Genomic DNA, 19,048 nt, shown 5'->3' on the forward strand with positions numbered 1-19,048 from the left:
GAATTCTTGAACCTTATATATAAAACCTCACATGCTGTGACTGGACCCACTCACTCAAAAGGTCAAACTCTTGATCTAGTCTTATCCTATAGTATAAAGATTTCTGACGTTAAATGTAGCTCACACTTTGTCCATCTTTGTGTTTAACATGGTGATGCCAATTACATGTATCTCAGTCCCCAAAACTGGATCTTGAACATTTGCCTACTAAATTCAATACTGCCTTCAACATCCCCCCCTAGTTTCTCTGTCTCGCCTCTTTGTGCAAGTGAACTTGCTACAAAAATTTTATAACACATATCAGTAGCTTAGATTAATTTAAATATTCAGGTGCTGAAGCAAAAATGCCACAAGGTAGTTTGTGGAAATCATCAAAACTCAAAGTTCACTTTCACTTCTCTACTTTAAAAATTCTAGACTTGCACATTTTGCTCTAATTGAAAACAATCAGTCCAAGAATGCTGTTCAATATTGTGATTTTTTTTTAAACTGCTCTTTGTTCAACCAGTTTTAAAAAATCAGATTATTCTGAACAAATGTAGGCCTTTTTTAAAGCTCTCACTTTAGCTTTTAGAAAAGGTTGACGCAGATCAACAGCTAGCTTTTATTCATGAAAACAATATCTTTGATAAATGGTTTTAGAAAAAAACCCTTGTGCTAAGACTCCTCTTCTTCTGGTCAAAACTGACTTATTGCTGTCAGCTGATACTTAAATCATACCATTCCTGTGACTGTTAACTTACTCTTGTCAGATGGATTGTATTCCTGATCCACATCATTTTATGATTATGACATGGTTTTCACATATATTTTTCATATTTGGGTCAATATTTACGGGCTTATTGTGGTTTCATATCTGTTTTTGCAAAAAATGTAAAAAATGATGGACTTTCTTTTTAGAATAAAGAGGCGCCTCTATTTAAATCTAGCCTTATTGTGCTCTTGGAGTCCCATCTGTATTCCTGGACATTATATACATTACTTATTTTTTGTATCGTACATGTCTGTGTATTAAGAGTATTTATGATTGTCTTTTTTACACGTATATGTTGACAAGTCTATATAGAATGAGATTGGAACATATCATGTGACTGTCATGTGACCCGTGCTTCTATTTAAGATGAAACTATTGATTTTGTTATAGTCTGAAGAAGGGTAGTTTGCTCGCAAAATCACTCACCTGGTTATCCCATTAAACCCGTATTTACAAAGGGAGCTATAGTGTGGACTTTATTCTTTTTTCTATTGTTAGCTGATAATGGCCACAAATCCATTTTTGTTCTCCTAGATTAGACTGCAGCTTTCGACATCACTGACCATGATATCCTCTTGGACCGTCTTGAAATCTGTTTGGTATCAGTGACACTGCTGTGCAATGGTTTAGGTCCTATTAAAGACAAGCGTTTCTGCAGTGGTATTGCCTACTCCAGGTCAGCTGCAACAGGTGTTCACTGTGGGGTCACCCAAGGCTTGGTGCTGGGTCCCATCCTATTTTCCATTTATGCTTCCTCTAGGGCACCTTATACATAGCAATAATATCAGTTTCCATTTTTACGCAGACGATACTCAGATCTATGTACGGTGTGACACTGAAAACAACTATCAACTGTTGATAAGATAGAGATGTTGATCATAGGTCAGGACAGTGCAAATACCCAAATATGAAACAGTCTTGGTTCATTGTACCTTTTAATAACTTTTTAAGTGCAGAAATCTTGCTGTCAATTTTGATCCTCAAACCTCAGCTTAGACAAATATGTCAAATCACTGGTGCAGTCCTGCTTTTGTCATCTCAGAAACATTTCAAGGATTAGACCATTTCTTTCCGCCAAAAATCTGGAAACTTTCATCCATGCCTTCATAACCAGTCGATTAGACTACTGTAATTCCTTGCTCTCTGGCATCAGGGCTAAATCCCTCTCCCGCCTCCAGCCTCATAACTCTACTGCCAGGATTTGAACTTGGGCTAGGAACACATTTGATCACATTACTGATCCTGGCTTCCCTACACTGACTTACTGTTGCTTTTAGAATTGATTTCAAGATATTATTGATTACTTACAAAGCCCAGAGATGCCTCGCCCCAGGTTATTTATCAGATGTGTTATTGCATTATGTCCATTCCCACTCCCTGAGATCCTTGGACGTATCAATTCTTGTTTTTCGAAGCTCCAGATTGATACACAAAGGTGATAGATCCTTTGCAGTCAGGGCTCCTGGACTTTTGAATGACCTGCTTGAGGAAACCTGGACTGCAAACTCTCTTTATCTTTTAAATCACTTTTAAAAACCCACTTTTTAAATTGCTTGGTGAATTCATTTATAGTTTATGGCATTTTAGTTAATTTTACTCTCCTTGGGCCTGATTTACTAAGATCCCAAATAGTGGTTACTAAATTGCGTGCACAGTGCAATAGATTGCGCGTCTTGTTTGCATGCGTTTTGCGGGTGATCTACTAAGAATAACTGCGTAAATTAAAACAGGTGCAACCATAGACTGTATATAAGAAATGGACATAACATCCGTGACGTCACCCATTGGTTTGTGGACTGCTGCTCGGAAGCCAGTAGTATCGGATCTGAGCAGCGCCATCTTGAAAATTTCAGGTGCATGCCGGGAAAAATAAAAACATGGATACTACTTATATGGGCATGAGGCACCCTCCTGAACCTGTGAACCAATCAACCTGTCAAACACGCCACGCCCTAATGCATACCCTGCTTTATCGTCAAATATAAAATCAGGGAGGCCAAAATTTCACAAATGAACATCATACTGCATTGAAGAAGGCTTTAAACTAGCGATTGAGACCATAAACACATTTTGAAAACGTTTACCGAGTTTATAAATCAAGTGAAAAGTTGGTGAATTCTCCATTGACTTGTATTGAGATGGAAGTCCTTTGGACACCAAAACGGTCGCCTCTTGGTGGCCTTTTGATAGAATGCAGTTTTAAATTACTTCCTTGTTGGCATCATTTCAGAGGACCGGAACTCCCCACCTGGGTGCAACAGGGTGGAGACAGCAGTATTTAAATGAGGGTTTTGCATGTCTTTATGGACAGTTTGGACGAGCAGAAAGCTGCAAGCGCAAGATGAAATGTGATCAAGTTCTAGTGGAAGAGGTTAACAAATATATTGAGTTATAAAAAAAAAACAAATATTCCTAGAAAAACCGACATATGGGAGAGTATTTGTGAGTCAATGCTGTTAGTAAAACCAAAAATATTCCACTCCACAATTATTAACACAGGTGGAAAAACTCTGTCCTGTGTGTATTCTGTCATTGTGCCTCCGTCTCCTCCTCTCCACAGTGACAAAAGTCATCTCTGCGCAGTGCGCAGCCGGTTAATACCTGCCCTTCAAAGGTATTCTTTATAGACGAAGTTAATACCTTCAGGTTTGGTAAATCACAATGTGCGTGCTAAATAACATTCTTGCATTTTCTACTCCCTGTATTTTGCACACTGGGGTTGAAACGCCCCATATTACATATTCATTATGGCAAACGTACTAAATGGACAGCGCGTACTATCTTGCACAGTTGAAAGATGCAAACCTCAGTGCGCTGTGTTAGTAGATCAGCTTGCACATTTTTTGCGGGTGATGTCAAGTTTGCACTAGTTTTTACACATGCAAACCTTTAGTAAATCAGGCCCTTTGTGTTTTATAATGTGTTTCCTTTTGTATAGCTTTTACTTTATTATAATCTCTTTGTGTTCTTTTTTGATATTAAAGCATTTTGGAACTGTATTAATATAGTTTATTATTCTTATTTGTATTATTATTGTAGTTTAAATGTGTATTGCAGTTGGGAAAGCAGGAAGAAAACGATTTCAGAGGCTCTGTTCTGGCCAAATCAGACACTGTTTTCAGGCAAATCAAAGCTGTTAGTGCAGCCAGGAGGACATTCTCTTACTCTCTGTTGCAGCCAGCTGGCTTTAGTAAATCCTCAGGCAAGGAGGGCCCTACCTGCTGGGTGGATTTCTAGAAAGGGTGCCTAGTCCCAAGCTCCTCTTTTTAGCACCAAAATCTCTCTCTCTCTCTCTCTCTCTCTCTCTCTCTCTCTCTCTCTCTCTCTCTCTCTCTCTCTCTCTCTCTCTCTCTCTCTCTTTCTCTCTCTCTGTCTCTCACACACACAAACATGCACAAATCACTTTTCATCCTCCTTCCTGTGTAACTGGCCTCGCTGAGAGACAATGAACATCAGATGTGTGAAATTGCCGCTGGGATCTAAAGACCTGGATGCACCTGTGATGTATAAGATGAGACAACACACATGACAAGGTAATTAGTAAGGAGTAAGGAGGACATCAAGACAATTTAGCAACCTTGAAGACTTCCTCATAAAATGCTGGTATTTCAGTGATTATCAGTCTCAGTGGCCATGTGTGTCCCATTATCAGATGACTGAGTTTGCACAGCTAAGATTTTTGCTCTACTCTTAGTTTGAGTCCAAACACAATGTTCTTTTTCTCATGCTGGACATTTTGAATATAACAGCAAATTCGGGATGGAACAAACTCAAAATGTAACAAAAAAGGGAGTTTAGGTAATCAACATATTGGTTATTAACCCCAGTAGCATGAAAACAACCGTCCACTTCTACATGTACTGAGTCTTACAATATGAACCCACATTCCTCAGATTGTTCTAATGTGTTTTTCATTAAGGATTCCATGAAATTGTTACTTGTTTGATCAAGTTTCATGACGTGCTTCATCATACACAACATTATACTCTTAAAAAAAAGAAAAAGAAGACAAATATCCATATCTGGAAGACAACGAACATTTGTTACTTTTCATCACACCATATGTTACTGATACATCTGCACACAACATGTGTTATTAATAAAAACTTCTACTGAAAAATAACAAATGCGCACTGTCCCGAAGAGGACACACAGTTGTGGTAAAAATGACACTGTGCTTGACCTGAGTGTGACTCGTGTTTGTAATGGTTGCTATGGGAATAAAGTCTGTAAAGCTGACTGTTTTTTAAACTGTTTGACCTGTAGCAGCTGACCTTTGGTGGGCCGTTTGGGATTAACATAACTTAAAAGCCATTTAAAAATCTACAAAAGGCTAAGACTAAGAGCCTATGGCCATATGCTAACTAGCTAGCTCTGTGAGGCTGTAATTAGGCACAGTGGTACAAGAGCTAATTATAATGTTGCTAACACGCTTACAATGTCAATGCTAACATAATATTTAGCAGGTATAATGTTGACCATGTTTGCTATCTTAGTTTAGCCTGTTAGCATGCTGCCACTTACTAATTAGCACTTACTGTAACACACTTAGCACAGTAGCTGAGACTGATGAGAACGCCTTTATGTAGGAATTTGGTTATGAACCAAAGTGCTGGAAAAATACTTTGATAATGTTGTCAGGGGAAAAGTCAAGGGGTCACTAAAGTCAGTAGGCCTCTACCTCTGGGAACAATACATGCCTGTACAAAATTCAGTGCCAATCTGTCAAACGGTTGTTGAGATTTTTAGCCTGAGCCAAAATGGCGGAATGACAAATGATTTTCCCATCCACAGAGCCACAACCGCTAGAGTGGTTAATAAAAAGGAAAGATCTGAGCAAAGTCAGAAAAATAAACATTTGCGTCTCTGAAATTTCCCCATCTTGTGAATCATCTCAGACTTATTTAACAACCCGTCTACCTTAGAATATCAATCTAAACCTACTCAACACTAACCCAAACCCTATTTTAGCAAAATCTATTAATAAATGACCACCTGCACAAACACTTGGTGAATAGTCTGATCTGACTGAATGGTAAAACAAAAGCATAGTCAGTACTAGTTGATTCAAACTGAATTCCTATGGCTTTTCACTCATGTTCTTCTTACTATATGAGCATTTTCAAATAAGCAAGGCAAAAATTAAACTGCTGTACTTTAAATGGAGCTTCCCTCACCAAGTACAAGTGGGAAGAATATTTGCCTTCACACCCGCACACTTTGGGTAGGTTATGGTGGGACTTGGTCATCCCTATGAGCTCTATCATGCTGAAGCAATCTACCAATAATGGTCTAATGTGTGCAAACAACAAGCAGATACCAGCAGTATTTCTCTTTACTCTTGTTGGTTTCTTCTCATCAGATGCCATGCAGTAGTATGTCATCCTTGGTAGCAGCTCAGCAGGACACCGTTGTTGCTCAGCCGGTGTTTAAGTCACAAGATCAGCACCATGAATCAATGCATGGCTGTACCTCAAAGGCATATAAAGAAAGGGGATCATTCCCGGAAACAAGAGAGGAGAAAACATGATGTTATCCATTGAAGTACATCGACTTCAAAACAAGTACATCACATACAGCTCCATGGCTACTGTACAATAGCAAAGTGATCTTTCCCTTGGTGCTGTGATATGTCTTTTCTTATTGTTTCCCATTGTTAGCTGTAGGGGGAGGACTGTTGTTAAGGCCCTTTGTGTGTTAGGGGAGTATTCCTCTCTTCGTCTGCATGTCAGGTGTCAATTACGTCATTCATACTCTCTCAACGTAATTATAGAAAGCCGCAATGTATTCAAACACAAATTTACCACAAAATGCTCGCATGAGTGCAATGACATCAGTCCTCAGCAATTGGTTTTAATTTCACAAGGTCGATAATAAAACCGTCATGGTCTTTGTGATATTATTTTTTACCCAGAATTCCGCACTCAAAGCAGTCCAATTCCAATATTGATATTGCGGCAATGAAATCAGCTGGACACCACTGCGTTTCATTAGGCTGTGCAACCGGAGCATGTGGAGAGAATAAGTGAGTCCTATAAAAGTCTGGGTTTGCTGAATGGCTGGGAAAGGTTTAAGCTCACGTTATAAGAAAGAAAACACTGGGAGTGATAGCAAGGAGGGAGGTTTTTACTGCTGAAAATATTGGAGAGGTGACTGGGATTTCATCCAGGTAGATAGTCTTGTTTCGGGAGATGGTTTAAACAGCTGAGTCAGGTCGCAGCACAATGTTTGACCGGCCAAGTCCTGGACCAGGGACATTTCGTGGTGAGCGGATACATCAGGGTCTGGTCTGAGCTGTCAGACGGGACACCAGAGCTGCTACGTCTCCCGCCACGCTTGTAACACAGTCCCTCAATCCCTGTATTATGACTGTAATCCAGCCATAAAGAGTTATAGTCACAGTATGAGCTCTCAACTCGCTAATGAATGAGAAAGTACTTGCAGTCTTTGTGTTGACTTTAAACCACAGAGTTGAACGCTGGCCAAGGCTGATACCTGACTCCTGCCTCCTCTTGTCTACTGTGATGGGGTTTATTTAGTGTTACATCCAACTCAAAGTCATTTATTAATATCCTGAATACTGCTCACACACAAAGTTAAAGGTAGTTCATCATTTAGCGTGTTAAATATGAAGCTATGGCCATACAACAGGCGGGTAGCTAAGCAAACAGTAGGCCTGGCATTGTCAAAAGGCTAAAAAAAACCCACCTACCACAATTATCATGCTATATTTAATTCATTTAATCTGTAATAAAACCAAAGTTTAAAAACAGCAACTGGCAACCTCTCGGCAAGACTCCAGGAAGTCATTCCTCCAGGCCAAGAAATAACCTCTGGTAAAACCACAACCTGGCAATTTTTTACACTTGAGTTTTGTTCGCGATTAAACAAACAAGATATCATGTGTTAATTTGTGAGTTTTAGAGGTGCTGGTAGGCAGATTTTGCTACTTTTGGACAGAGCCAGGGCTAGCCGTTTCCCCCCTGTGCTTTCAGTCTTTATGCCAAGTTACTGCTGCTGCTGGCTGTAGCTTCATATTTAAAATACTAACTCCTGGCAAGAGAGTGGAATAAAAGCATATTTCCCAAAATGTCAAACTATCCCTTTGAACTGCTAAATATCTAATTTCTCATCAGATAAGTTTACCAGTACTTTGCTGCAGTCATCTGCTTAAAAGAAGTTAAAACTGACAGGAGAGGAGGAATTTGACACTCTACCTTCTTTTTCCAACTATGGTGTGATTCCCAAGAGAAACATGAAAGTCAGTGTAATGCAGCCATCAAATATTCTTGACTTTCTTGTCTCCGGTTTGTTCGCAGATTTCCAAAAATACACATACATGACATTTTATCTGCCATCTAGCAGTTACAGTGACTGAGTGACACCCACAGTAATAATGACATGAGATCTACAGCATGATGGAGAACAGGTAATGACAAGGGTGTAGAGTATCACTGAGACCAAAGAATGACAAGGGTACAGTGAATGACTTTGACCGCGGACTGACCGAGTGTCAGATGATACGGCTGCTGTGTAAATGAAGAGCTGATGCACTGCAGCTATTCTCCTCCCCGTGCACAGTTTATCCTACTTATCATATTTGCTTGGATGTATTCTACTCTATAATAAGACAGCCATCCGTATAAGATAGATTGGGCAGTTTGGCTTGTAACTATGGAAGTCAATAATCAGAGCTAATGAGGACACTTTTATGGGGGTAAAGACAGAAAGGAAGGGCTCATTCATTACTGTCACATTCATACACATACACACATTGTGGTGTAAAGCCCAGAGGCCTGGGCTTAGAATGGTTTGGCTGGTGTGTATTTTGTGAGGTGCCTGTGATGATGAACAGTACAGCAGACTATACATTGCCGCAGTGCTGAACTCTTTAAACTGAGCACTCAGCTCCAAAATATGAAGATGGCTTCATGAGTAAATCAGGCCTGCTTACACTCATTCTCAGTGCTTCGGTCCTTGTTCTCATAAACTTTAAACTATAATAACAACCTGCAAGCTATCAAAGTTTCAAGTCGTGCACCTGTCCAAGGAAATATTTGCTGAAATGCAACGCTTAGCCCAGGTCTGCCCTCCACGACGGGACAAACATCCCGTCTCTGGCCTGATGAAATGTCGTTCGGAGAAGGCCGAACGTTGAGGACTTCGGACACCTGTAGGGGCTTAGCTGTGAGAGCAGACAGTATGCAGAATGACACAAGGAGCTTATAGGATTCAGGAACAGGAAACTGCCATATGTGAATCTGGAAACAGATTTGCGCAGAACACACTAAAGGACGGATTCGCCAATCATTTGCGTTATTGAAATTCCAAATGGGAAAGACTATGAAAAGTCCAGAAGGTGTTTCTTGAAGTACAGTGTTTACTGCCATAAAACATATTAATAACCACCATAATCTGCATGAAGCAACCAAGGGAAGATGTCAATTACAAGCACACAGTATGCTTCAAATGCTACAAGTTACTGTTTTCCGGTGCTTAACGTGAACAAATTGATACATTACCTGGAGCCCTGACAACAAAGTGACACAGATATACCACCAGAAAGGTTGGATTTTGCTCAGTTAAGTGCATAATGAGGTAAAGGAATGCAGAAGGGCTTATTTCATTAGAAAGTGGCTTACTTCAAGTAGTGAATGAACAGTAAGATTAGTCACATGTACGACCACATGTGTACATGTATATAAAGGTCTACGGCGCTCACATTGTCAGGGTGAATGAAGGCAAAGAGCTTTAACGCCTTTTAGCCACCTGACTGAAATAGCTCGTTAGGTCAGAGCAAACATAGCGTGATATTGAGAATTTCAAATGAAAAAGTTTCCCCTAATTTATTTGACTAGATTAAACCTTCCCTAAATTGAATCTAGTCAAATGAATAAACCAAATGTGAAGCAACTCACACAAATACCAGAGACACTACAGCTTCTACAGCTTTCAGATTCTGGTAAGAGTCCAAATTATAACAGATAGCCAAGAGAAAAACAAGATTTACAGCAGAGTTGACCATGTTGTACTTGGGACTTTCTTCTGAGGTCAGTATATTTCACAACTTTTCCCATTTCATGCAGTAATATGCAGGCATGTCTCTGAGACCTAAATAAAAAAAACATTGAAAGTTCAGAACAAAGCTTCTATCAGATCAAATTAAACTGAGCTAGGTGTGAAGAAATTCAGATTGAATGTTTTCCAGACAGATGAAAAACATACAAAAGCGTGAAAGATTAAGAGGCCGTACCTGCCAGATTAAAGTGCTTCAGGCGATTCAGTGGATGGTGCACATGGATTTCTTCCCCTCTGTCCTTAACTGACTCCTTCTGATGAGATTATGTTGTAATAACCCGTAAAAAATCAATGTTGTAAATGTGTCATCACAAAATGCAGTTTAAGATCCTTGCTCCACCCACACAGGTGATTTCACTTCATTTACCTGATTAGACCTCATCAAGATTGAGATGAGTTAATTGGCGTATCGCTCACTCAGCTGTTAGTTTAGCTGTATGTGCGAGAACAGGGCGGATTACTCCTTAATCTGATGTTTATACAGAAAACATTTCACAGGGCAAATAGTGTTAAGTGTTACTCAGGATTACTTAGTTAAATCACCATAAGGTATTAGTTACACCTGTTGGTCAACTTGTGTGCCATGAAAAAGGCTGACAGTTTGTTTTATAAACCCATGGAGTACAGCTGTAATCTTGTCCTTTAATTGAGTAGTCCATCAACCAATAAATTAACCTACAACTTTTTTTAAATAATTGTTTTAAGTGCTTAAAAGATGTTTAAGCCACACTGAGAGCACTGCAAAGTTGGTCTGTGGTTGTTTGACTACTTTGATCCATACAAAAATATCTCAACAGTTGAATGAATGGCCGTGATTCAGGATTTGGTGCACACATTCCTGCCCGCCACAGTATAAATTGTAATCACATTGGTGACTTTTTTACCTTGAGCCATAATCAAATTACATTTAAAAAAAAAAATCAAATATTTTGATTTATGACCAAATATCTGCATTACATTCCCATTAGCCTCAGCTGCACTTTGTGTTTAGTGTTGGCATGCTAACACGCTAAACTAAGATAAAGTAACTGCTTTAAATTAGCATATTATGTGTTGACATTGTAACCGTGTTAGCATTAAGCTCCAAGCACATGCTATGTTGGATGGATGGGAAGGATCAGAAATATTTCCATGTTTAGGATTTGAGAACATTCATGTCATCTGACAACTTGCCAAGGTTGCATGATACAGTAACTGAGTTCTGAGTTGGTCATATGGGGGGTTTAAAATAATTTGTATTGAAAAAAATTACATTATATCATTAAATTTAGGGTTAATTACATTAAACAACAGACTTTGGCTGACGTTGAGGCGTCTTGCTTGGTTTTCAGGCGCTTGCATATAATTAAGGGCCAAGACGAATATATCAGAGCGGTCAGAAAAATCAGTTTCCCAGTCATAATTACGACTTGGAAATTGACATGAATGCTATTTACAAGTCGGAAAGTCATAATTACAGTAACTCCGATATGACATGAACAATAAATACAGCCTCACAGAGCTGTTAACGTGGCTCCAGACTCTTAGTCTTGTTTTAATCTGTGGTCAGGAGGTATTGGAATTTTGTCCATTTTCCTACAATTTTTAAACCATCAAATCGACTAATGTTTCATACATCATAATGACATTGCTACAACACCTCCCACTCAAACCTGAGCGCACCCGTAGCAACACAAACGTAGGCAGACCACACTTTTAAAGGGGCTACATACATCCATGCCGTTGGACTGCAAGTCTTTAATAACAAAAAGAAACCCTCCATACAAAAGTATATGTACATGGTCACTTACTGAACTGTATAGCAATTTATGGAAATGATCTAGCATGGTTCATCTTTTTCAGTTTTAAATACAATATCTCTCAACAGTCAGTAACCACAGTACTGGATCTGAAACACAGAGTGGGCTGCCAGTGGAGAGTCAATCTTTGTAATGGCGGGCGATGCAAAGCAGCTGTCCACATCAGGACCCGGACACTCGCTGTGATATCAGTCTAACGTTTGACAATATTAATGAGTAACGTCACATAAGTTTTTATCACAGGGGAAAATAGAAACTAAATATTGATTTCTTTTTAAACAAAGCACACACGACATGACATAAATAATGCAAATAACTGCCATTGAATACCAGTGCAAGAAAGCATTGGGGACAGGGAGACGTGGGACAAAATCACAGACAATGGGATTGAGACACTTGCTATTAACACTTACAGTAGAGCCTGAGTGAGACATTCCAACAGAGTACAGACAGAATTCAATTTTTTGGTCTACTGAAGGTGAGGATCAGTGGACATGACATTAACATTGATGTTAATATGGATGGGGTACATTAAAACAATGAAAGAAATAAAAGAAAAGAAAAAAAAGAGGACATGGAGATGGACAGAAAAACAATTGCACCATATCCCTGCCATGTGCTGTAAGCTCCGACCTGCCCCTCTTGTGATCCTCGTCATAAGACCTGAAGGAGGAACACGGCCCTGCGTGGAGAACGGCGGGTGGGTTGCCCTGTCGAAAAAGGGGGGGGGGAGGGAGGGTAGATGCAGCGTGTTGTGTCACAGTTAGGGAGTCTCTGATTGGGCTACTGGTTCAACCTCCCACCTCGCTTTATTGTATCACATAGCTGAAAGGTCATTGGTGGGATCTTTTCAAACCTAACTGTGATTTGTGAAACTGTGTTTGCATGCTAATGTGAACACACACACACACACACACACACACACACACACACACACACACACACACACACACACACACACACACACACACACACACACACACACACACACACACACACACACACACACACACACACACACACACACACACACACACACACACACACAGTCTTATGCAAGCCCACCTTCTCCCTCCTGCAAACACGCTCACTGCCATGCACACTGCATGAAGACCTGGGAAGCTTCTAAACATCTGCTTGTACAGTCAAAGGTTGAAGTACTGGGACAGCAGGCTCTGATTCTTACAAGTGACTGAAGATGATCCACTTTGATAAAAAGCACTCGCTCTCTGCTTGTGCGTCTCTTATCTGCATTATAGATTTTATAATTGATGAAATGCCCCAAAAAAACATCTCTAGAAGCCTCTGTTGTCAAAGTGAAACTTGAGGTAAACTGATAAGGAAAATGATTTGGAGCTGCTGCATTGAAACATGTAAATACCCTGATGTACTGAGGCTGCACTCTGGGTGTGAATGATAAATGAAGTCTAGGTGATTTCTTTGTACAAGAAGTTGAAGGCTGGTATTGCAGGAAGGGTTTGGAAGCAAAGTGCAAGTCATATATATTGTTTGTGAGTCATGTTAGTTTTGGCATTAATGGTCCCCAGTTATGGAACAACAAACTATACTAGCTGACACTAATTCATAAAGGGCAATAATTAACACAGAGGCCAAATACCTCTGTGCCTAAAAATGTCTAAATTATTGTTTTTTGTATTCATTTTTAAAAATATATTATTATTGGCATCAAAAATAAAATAAAAATCAATTAAGCTTACTGTCCCAACACTTGCACTTTTAACTGGATTTTATTTAAAAGATTACTATGGAAATGTTTATAATAAGTGCAAATTGGTCATTATTCCAGAATAGCTCCTATATTTTTGATGCTGCGATTAGAGAGTGGGGACCCCACCTTTGTCCTCTCAGTCTATGTCTCTGTCTTATATTTGTCCAAACCCTCTGTGCAAGTTTTTTTTTTTTTTTTCATTTCTGCCTCTCTCCTCTCAGGTCCTCTTCCTCACTTATCAGAGTTTTTGCGCGGTCGGCGGAAGCTGGACATGTTCTCGTTTAGTGCATAGATGCGCCTGGAGAACTCCTCGAAGCCGGCCACGTCCAGCTCGCCCAGCACCTGCTCGTCGCACTCCACGGCTACTGCGTGTTCCACAGGGATGCAGCGGTAGTCTGCCAGACGGGCCTCATCTGTAAGCCCTATCCCCAACCCTAACCCCATCCCCAATCCCAAGCCTGTGGCCTCTGTGCCCATGATCTCCTCTGCTTGCTCCACCGAGCAGCGCATCTCTGGAACCAGTCCCGACACCTGTCCTGGTACCAAAGAGCCGTTCATGGTGCCTGTGTGCTGACTAGTGCCCACCGTCTCCTCGCCTGCGTCCCCCGCTGTGGAGGAGCTGGGTGCAGGTGTGCTGCTGGGTGGCTGCACCTCAGTCTCTTCTTCTTTCTCGAGGTCAGCCTCTCTGTCAACGCTTCTGCTCTCCGCCTCCTCTGCCGTCTCGCCGCTCTCCTCCTTCTCTTCCTTCTGCTCGCCCTCCTCTTTCGCCTCCGTTGGCTCAGACACGTTAAGCGAGGCCATGCCGGCATCGAGGGAAGAGGACAGGGGCTTGGTCGAAGGCGAGGGCGGCGCCAGGCTAACCGGGGGCTGCTCTTCACCCATCGCCGTGTCGTAGCTGGGCGGGGGAGTCGACTTGTACTTATCAGCCTCCGAGCTCGCCCTTTTTCTCAGGCCTCGGTCTGGAGAGCTGGTGTGGCTGGGGTAGCCCGTCTCTGAGGCAGCAGATACGCCGAGCTGGGACTTGGCTGGGACTGGAATGGAGCTGGAGACATTGTGTCGGTCACTGTGAGAAAGAGAGAGAAAGACAATAAATGAACAATGATGTAAAATAAAACAATGTTACTCATATTACATCATATTACGCCTGTGTACCGTATCTAATTCAGGATAAGATGCTGCACCTCCTTGTGTCACTGCATATGATTTATTACAGAGGCAATAATGACTGCAACTAACTTAAGACACTGGGGCATGCTAAGGGAACAGATGAGACACTTCTTGGACCTGGTTCTCAAGGACGTAACTTTGGTTTGAGAAGTGGGTGGGACACAATAAAACAGAGGGTCTCTGGGTCTTCCCCTTGGAAAAAAACTGTGATTTGAATCCCATTTGCTGCATTTCTACATACGTTTAGGGATGACCTACCTGAAACTCAGTGCTGCTTCTCCCTGCCTTGCCCTCCCTGTCTTCCACAGACACCTTCACCTCATCTGATCTCTGATGTGGAAGCAGTTGACACCAATAAGGTATAGAACAACGCTGATGAGAAAGCTGAATACATGTTGAAATAATGTGTTATTAGTGTACTTTATTTTTTAATTTAACCTTACTCACTTCCTTCCTCTCATTATCAACAAACCAAAATCACCAAACCCTTCATACAGCACATATAACCTCCCTGTCTTCCATATGATCTCTGATATGAAAGCAGAGCTGAATAATCCTACTGAGCCAGTGGTGTGGGAGTCTAAAGTTAAAACAACTAACAGTGTGAGAGAGTGAATTTCACGAATTGCTGACAGATACTTGATGTGATTTAAAGGTGGACTCATTTTCAAGTTACAAAGGTTCATAGAAAAATCATGCTGTTTTATAACCATCTTAAATATTTAGTTTGTCAAATCGCTTTTTTCCCCCCTTTGGAAAAATGGGACTATTTCGCTCGCCGGCCAACATTAGTAATAGTAACAATGTTACCTAGCAACAGTGTATCGATGCTGGCTCAGTCAACATCAACAGAGAGGAGGAGGGAGGGGTTTTTCAGTGTGGTTTATTTTTTTAATATAATATTAGTTTTCAGACTATAAAAAGTGGAGGGGTCCAATACTGCATTCTAAAAAAGTGCAGGGGACATGTCTCCTGTTTCACCCCCCCAACCCCTCCCTTTGTACGCCCCTGTTGGTTCTCCATTGATCTCGTCGGCACCCGTCCACCCACACTACCAGCTCCTTTTCCCCCTGATGCAGGAAAAAGACAGCTGCAGTTCTTTGTAAATCACTCCACCTTACAACATTCACAAAACATTTGCGCAGCCTGTGAAACTACACTTATGTTCTGCTGACTGGAAGCACGCAGCAGGCGTCCACCCAAGTATGTCAGACATTTTCCTCCATAACAGATAACAGACTCGCGATCTGGGACACCCCGCCCCGCCCCAGCATTGAAACCATAAATTTACTTAAATGGGGGCCTCACCGCTCCTTCCGATAGCCAAGGCCATGTATAATTCACCATGACTACTTAGCGGTGGGCTTAACGTGACCATTCCGCTATCTCAGGAGCCAAGGCGACGTACGGCTAAGGGGGTCAGAGGTGAAGCAGGGCCTCGCTGCTTTCTCACTCTCTGGAGAGTCACATGTGTTGGTTAAAGCCTCGAGGACAAATCTGTGCTTCAGTTTGACACGCAGTCAAAACAGATGCTCGTATAAATTTTCTCCTGTCGCTTGGCACTTATAAAGGAAGTCTTCTTTGTAACAGTGGCACTCAGACATCCGTGATGAGAGCGCCGGTTGACATTTGCATTTATTGTGTACAAGCTCTCTCTCTCTCTCTCTGATGGACAGTTTCACCACCAAACACATGACAGCTTGTAAAAAAAGTTTTGACCCTTGCAGGCACCCTGCCGAGGTGGTCCTGACAGGGTTCACAGGCGGGACACTCCGCTGAGAGGAGTGGAGATGCCTGTCTAGTTTTAAAAGAAACTTGTCAAAACTTCAAAGAGCCTGCGATACAGTAAATTAGAACCATCCACCGTCTGAAGGTACAGTATGTAACCGCCTATGGTGATGACCTGTACTGTACCTCACGGCTAAAATTTTAATTGGAGGCATGCAGATATAAATGTTGGATGGTCAACCTAGGTCAAGGTTAAGAAAATAAAGGTAATGGGTAAAGACCTGATGCTCTCAGAGTGTTTCTCTTAAGTGGGCAGAACAGGAGGTGGACTGTGCTTTACTTGGCAGCGAATATCCATCGAAACACATCATTTAATACAACCGGCTATAGCCTGGCCTCCTAACGAGCACGTGCTTAATTCTGCCGCAAAGCATTTTTCTGTCAGAATGGAAACAATGTGCTCTTTAACACCTAATTTTCTGGTGGTGGTGGTGGTGGTGGTGGGGAATAAAAAGAATATAGAGAAGTTGAATGATTTGCCATCTCAAACACTTATCTGTGACTTTCCAAATGAAACCATCGTGGGCTGTTTGGAACCCGGTCCAAAAATGCAAAACCTGATTTGGTGGAAAGGAATAAAGACAGATGTCATGAGAAGTCAATTATCATTTAAGTAAGTGGAAAATGCGGTTCAGACTCTTTGAAACAAAATACGCGCGTGGAAACCGGAGACGACTGATACCGAGTGAAAAGTTTAAGGTTTCCATGCATCATTTATAACGAGTTAATAAGTGACTACTACGCTCTTAGCTTGACTGAGTGATGTCCTCATGGCAGCTGCTGATTAGACGGCTTTGATTTTAATTATTATCAGCCATTTTCCTCCGTCGCTCCCTCCAGCTGGCGCTCTCATTTAATCCGTTCGCTCTGATTTCAGCTGGCCATCTACACCGCAAACACATGTACTGACACCGGCTCAAACTCATACGATCATCACGCAACGTAGTTTGTGTAATGAGGAATTTTGTACTTGGACCGTGTTATTTTGTTCCACTCTGTGTCTAGGTAAGTTCTATTATTTCTGTCAAATTGTGCAGCAGTGTGCGAGTTACAGAGCAGACTGGGTGTGTCGGCGAGGACTCGAGCCAGGCAAACCTCGGAGCAGTCATAACACAGTTTTTTTTTTTCTTGAAGCATTTAAGCTGTTATACCGATGACATGTTTTTTAATGTGGGCAATTAGGCTACACATGTATGGCCACTGTGAGCATGTGGGCCGATTAAGTACGTAGGGAGGAGAGAACTGCTGAAAAACTCTTCCTAAATTTGTTTGGAAAAGCTGGAACTAATACAGCGTTGTCCACACTGCATAAGTCCAAATACTTGCATCGCATGAGCCAACTGTGTCTCGACACTCTTGGTACACTATGCGAGATTTTTCATATTCTTAATAAATATTTACTTTGTTACCGTTTTGAAATGTCTTTCCCTTCCTATGAATCATTGTTACGAGAAGTCCCAAAACTGCCTTTTGAAAAGAGGTGGAATGCAGATTTTTTAAAACTCAGTTGGGTTTAAACATTCGCCGGGTTCAAGAGTTCTGTAGAGACAATATTCACTCCTGATTTGCTGCCAGGCATCCCTGAGTCATGACACACATGGTTCTTTAATTGATGCCTGTTCAGTTAGATTCTACGGATAAAATGATGACAAATCATAATAATCATCACTACAGATAAATAAATGATGAGAAAAAGGAAAAGAACAAAATAAAGACAAGGAGTAATAATATACATACACACACAAAATACCAAATAAATAAATAAAATCAATAAGAGTCATACAAATGCACAAATAAATAAAACACCCAAGACCCAGAACAGCATACAATAATAAATCCACAGAAACAAACAACCACAATAACATATCAACTCTAGCCCTGTTAATTCTGGCAGGGGACCTTTCAAGTAAACAAGGTTCATAAAAAAAAAATAAAAAAAAGGTTTGACAGTAGAACAATACCAGAACATATGTAAGTAGTCAGAGCCAGGACATTTGTTGCGTAAGTCACTGTCAACCAGTTTATAATCTATACCTGCACTGTGGCGTGAAGTCAAATCCGTGCAACGAACGTATGAATTATCTGATGAGTGAGACTTTTAGATGCGGAAAAAATGGTGTTCCAGACTGTTAGCCAATTCCGACCAAGGTTGAGAAACTGAAAATCTTTTTGTCGGAGGCCAAACGGCTCTTAACAGAACCAATCTGATCTGTGTGAATTAGGGAAGTAATGCAGGAATCACAGTGTGAATCACTAATGGGCGCTAACTGACACACTCCACTGGGTACTTTTATCTATCTCTATATAAAGAGCCAACCTTGACTGAAAAGTGAATAGAGTGAAGGAGGATAGGACCTACCACGTGCCATAACTCAGAGAGCAATTCAGGGGGAATTCCATCCAGACTGGGAAATTTAGATTTTGGCATTGAATCAAGAGCATCTTTAAGTTCTTCTAAGGTGATAGTGGCATCTAGTTTGAAAGACTGCATAACTGAGAGACGGTGGGTTCAAAAAGTTAATCAACTCCACCATATCCTGACAGTCTTCTGGAGCTTCAGAGGTATATAAATTAGAATAAAAATCAACATTTTTGACAGAGTCTATGGAAGCCAAATGTTCTGATTGTTTTAACCTTAATGCCAGATGTCTACTAGGCCTTTCTGCAAATTTTGTATTTTTGTTGGGTTTTGAAATTAAGAAATTCAGTGTGGGCAGAACTGAGACACATACA

At 41.0% G+C, this 19,048-nt stretch overlaps 1 protein-coding gene across 2 annotated transcripts in view; it reads right to left on the reverse strand.

The window, feature by feature from the left end:
- Positions 1-11,531: 11,531 nt before the first annotated feature.
- uvrag (UV radiation resistance associated gene) overlaps positions 11,532-19,048 on the reverse strand; it is an 87,454-nt gene continuing 79,937 nt past the window's right edge. The window contains exons 15-16 of one of the 2 annotated variants that reach the window (XR_009927085.1): positions 14,786-14,857; positions 14,290-14,423 (exon numbers count right to left, since the gene is read on the reverse strand). Coding sequence is in view for 1 of the 2 variants with exons in the window: in XM_062433076.1 (XP_062289060.1) it covers positions 13,592-14,423 (832 nt within the window). In the remaining variant the exon portion in view is untranslated. Of the gene's footprint in view, positions 14,424-14,785; positions 14,858-19,048 lie in introns of both variants that reach the window. The other variant, XM_062433076.1, reaches the window with a different exon arrangement.

Source organism: Scomber scombrus, chromosome 14, assembly GCF_963691925.1.
Source record: "Scomber scombrus chromosome 14, fScoSco1.1, whole genome shotgun sequence".
Classification (NCBI taxonomy): Eukaryota; Metazoa; Chordata; class Actinopteri; order Scombriformes; family Scombridae; genus Scomber; species Scomber scombrus.